Source organism: Solanum lycopersicum, chromosome 3 (genome assembly GCF_036512215.1).
Source record: "Solanum lycopersicum chromosome 3, SLM_r2.1".
Taxonomy (NCBI): Eukaryota; Viridiplantae; Streptophyta; class Magnoliopsida; order Solanales; family Solanaceae; genus Solanum; species Solanum lycopersicum.
In genome coordinates this window covers 37,776,941-37,781,069 of record NC_090802.1, presented here as the reverse complement: position 1 = coordinate 37,781,069, position 4,129 = coordinate 37,776,941, and the positions used below count along the sequence as shown (strand labels likewise).

Genomic DNA, 4,129 nt, shown 5'->3' with positions numbered 1-4,129 from the left:
CTTGGTCATTTGGTGTTTTTCACACCCTTACTTAATCCTTCTAGGTTTTAATTATTTCATTGTTCATTTGATCATTTAATAGTTCATCTCATCATATGCCAGTGCACTTGCCCATTTAGTGTATCTTGCACTCATACTTAAACCTCCTAGGTTTCATCTTTTCATTAAATATATCTTAGGTTCACTTACTTTTGAATGTATGTTAGATTTATGACTCTAAACATAGAAGACATGGGGCTTCATTCATAGTTGGTTAATTGATTCTGACTTTCCTAAGATAATGTAGTACAAGACATATGCATCTTTTATACATGTCAAGATCTTTATTTTGCTATAAGTAGGTGGCATTATTCGTGGATATTTTTTTTATGTATGACTTGTGTTTTAATATGGAATTTTGGTCAAGGAAACATAAGTTCGAATCCCTTGGATAAAATTACATTTTCATTGATTCTATTTTTAATATCCATGACATTGGATTTTAGAGAGAACCCCAGTATTTATAATATATCTTTAATTCTCTGTTTGATTTCATTTTTAAATTGGTCGATGGATTGTGGATTCTAACCCCCACAACGTCTTTTTATTTTTCATTAGCATTATTTTTCCCATTTTAGCCCAAACCAAGAGGTTGTGGAATCAAACCCCCACATCCTCTTTGATTTTTATCATTTAATTCCCTGAAAATAGAAAGGTTTTGGGTTCTAAGCCCCACATCTGCCTTATTTTAATTTAATTTTGCTAGGGGCTTGGGAGGTTCTGGGTTAGAATCTCTTCCCGTTTATTTGATTAATTTTTTTTCCTCTTTCTCCACTAGTTCGTGAGTTCGAATCCCCCAGCCCCCCCCCCCATTTTTTTCTTTTCTTTTCTCATGAATTCATAGTGGCCAGGTTCAATTCCCCATACTACCATTTTCTTTTTCCATTCTCGCGAAACTAGTTGCAAGGTTCGATTCCCCTTAGCCCGATTTTTTGTTCAATTTTTTTCCGCTAAACCAGTAGCTAAAGGATGAGGTCACAGGTTTGAATCCCTTTGGTCTCACCTCTTTAAAATGAGTTAATTTCTAGATTTCTTCTTTAGATTTAGCCTAAATAATATTTCATAGTTGTTGGAAATTTTAGTCACTCTTAAACTAATTTTCATCAACATTTTCACATTATTCGATAGGTGCATTCATCAATTGCTTTGATACATTTTTAGGCACATCTTTCATAACTTTATTTGGCTAAGAGATTGTTATTCAATAAAAAATATTTCATTACAATAAAAATCACATTTTATACCCATTTGACACATAAAATACACATAATGAACTTTTTAATTCATACACATAATGTTAATTCATACATCTAATAGTGAGCTCATTCACTATCAAAGTTCATTGCAAATGTGCACCCACAAACATCTTTTTTTTCATCATACATTGCTTGTCATTTTTGTGATTTCACGTATATAAACATATTAACACATAATATGAAAACATCATATATGCCTAAATATACAAGCACGAAATACCTAAGATATGCAAAGGGGAAACGACCTTAGTTTCGGAGTGAATATCATCAATATTAAGGGGCTTTTTGGGAAAGGGACCAAGGCAAAATAAACCCATACCTTTTGACGTTTAACACACACTCAATCTGCTGTTAAAAATCCACTTTAATCACGTTCAACACCAAAACTTTCACCAATTCTCGACAGAACACCCCTCTCATTTGCCTAACGTTTTTTAATAACTTGTTTTCTTACAATTTTCGTGTTTGTTCTTCAAGTTCGAATAAATTATGCTGTTAAATAGTTCTTGACTTTTCTTTTGTTAGGCAGAGTGTGAGAGGATGAGAGTTGAGAGACTTGAAAGAGAGTTGAGTTACGCGAAATAGATTCATTAGGATTAGAAGTGTAGGTTATAATTTAGTCAATGTAAGGTTTAATTTAATTAATAAAAATCTGATTTGTTTGGCTTAGGTAACCATTATACCCTTATAAAAAATACAGATTTTTAATCAACAATTAAATCCTTAAGTTGATGCTTCTAAGGGACTCGAACCCGAGTGACACCCCACTTGCAAAAATGGGTCACTTCGGGTCGCCCCAACCCGAATTGATCTTTTCAATTTAATTAATTAATTAATTTATTAATTGTTCAGGCTAATTAGAATAATACTCTTTGAAAGGAAAAGACCAATTTATCCTTGGACCCTCAAAACATAAAATTTCCTCTTTTAAGTCCTGTAAAGACTCTTTCGGTTAAATCTTTGTTTTCGAGATACTCACATGATTGGTTCCAACCTTTCCAAGCTCAACTAACTCGCCAAGTTAGTTGGCTTTGTCGTAGTAAGGGCTTTGAGGTTTGCTTCGACGAGTATCAATTGGTGTCAACCTTGGTCTAGTCGCAATCATTCTTGACACCTTAAGTGTTTATCCTATTCATTTAAGGGTTGTTACAGTTCACATTCACATGGATATTCATGTAGACAATGATGTTCACATTTACAGTAACATTGACATTGACGTTTACATTAATAATCAAGTTGACATTGTTATTGACATTTACGTTCACGATGACACTAATATTTACATTGATGTTGACGTTTATATTTTGTGTAAATATTTTTATTGATGTTGACATTGACGTTCACATTGGCATTGATGTTAAAGTTTACGTTATCGCTTACGTTTACGTTCATGGTGATGTTGAGGTTAATGTTAAAGTTTACATTAGCATTTACGTTGACATTGACGTTCATGTTAATCTTAAGATTGATGTTGAGGTTCATGTTGACGTTGATATTAAGATTCATCCTCATATTTTCGTTGATGATCACATTGACATCACATTGATGACACGTTTATGTTCATTTTTTCGTTCACATACACATTTTCATTTAGACGTTCACATTGAGGTTCATGTTCACGTACACGTTGACTTTGACATTGATGTTCACGTTGACTTTTACATTGTATTTTATGCTGAAGTTTATGTTTACATTGACGTTCATGTTTAAGTCAATGTTGACGATGACATTAACATTGATGTTGACGTTCACACTTATGTTGACATTTATGTTGACGTTGATATTAATATTCACATTGACATTCACATTGATGTTCATATTTATGGTGACGTTCACATTCACAGTCACGTTGACGTTCATGTTGACATTGATGCTCATGTTGAAGTTCATGTTTACGTTGACGTTTATGTTGATGTTAACAATCATATTCTTGTCTACAAAAATATTGATGTTTACTAGACATTGAAATTGACGTTGATGTTGATGTTCATGCTTAAATTGACCTTTTTGTTGACGTTAATGTTCACGTTGATATTTACATTGATGTTCATGTTATCATTTAAGTCAACACTGTAGATCAGGTCTACATTGACATAGAGGTGTACATTCACATTGACGTTCATGTTGATGCTGACGTTTACACTGACGTTGACATTAACGTTCACCTAAACATTCATATTGATTTTCATGTTTATGTTAGAGTTCACGTTTATGTTCACACTTATGCTTATGTTCAGGTTGACATTGATATTAACATTGATGTTCATGTTTAGGTTGATGTTTATGTTCACGTTTAGTTGAAGCTACCAACATGTAGAGGTTTATGTTGATGTTTATGTTTACGTTGAAGTTGACGTTTACATTTATGTTGATATTTACCGTGATGGACATTTAGTTTACGTTAAAAAATAACATTGACGTTTATGTTGATGTTCACGTAAATGTTGACGTTCATGTTCAAGAACCTCAAGTGCCTCCGTACCTCAAGAGCTTCAAGAACCACAAGTGCCTCCTATGCCTTAAGTTCCTTTTGTGGAAGGAGATATGACTAGTACGGAGTTGAGGTCTTCCCTAATTAATTTGAACCAACTCAATATGAATCAAGCTTTCACAGATGAGGTTTTAAAAGTGTTATATGCTATGGGTGTGAACCCTATGGGAGAACGCAGAGTTAGTCCCTTACAAACTCAAAGATGTTTCTCGTGTGTGGTACGAGCAATACAGGGTTGAGAAACCCTTAGAGAGAGATCCGTTTGATTGGGAGGAAATAAAATAGGCTTTCATAGAAAGGTTTTTCCCCTTAGAGTGGAGGGAGAAGAAGATGGTTGAATTCA

The 4,129-nt window shown here is 33.5% G+C and overlaps 1 protein-coding gene across 1 annotated transcript; it reads left to right on the top strand.

Annotated features, from left to right (window-relative positions):
* The first annotated feature begins 2,561 nt into the window (after window positions 1-2,561).
* Window positions 2,562-3,568, top strand: LOC138347562 (uncharacterized). Its single transcript, XM_069295858.1, has 3 exons — window positions 2,562-2,847; window positions 3,007-3,245; window positions 3,377-3,568. The coding sequence occupies exons 1-3, from the start codon at window positions 2,562-2,564 to the stop codon at window positions 3,566-3,568; spliced, it is 717 nt and encodes a 238-aa protein (XP_069151959.1).
* The last annotated feature ends 561 nt before the right edge of the window (window positions 3,569-4,129 follow it).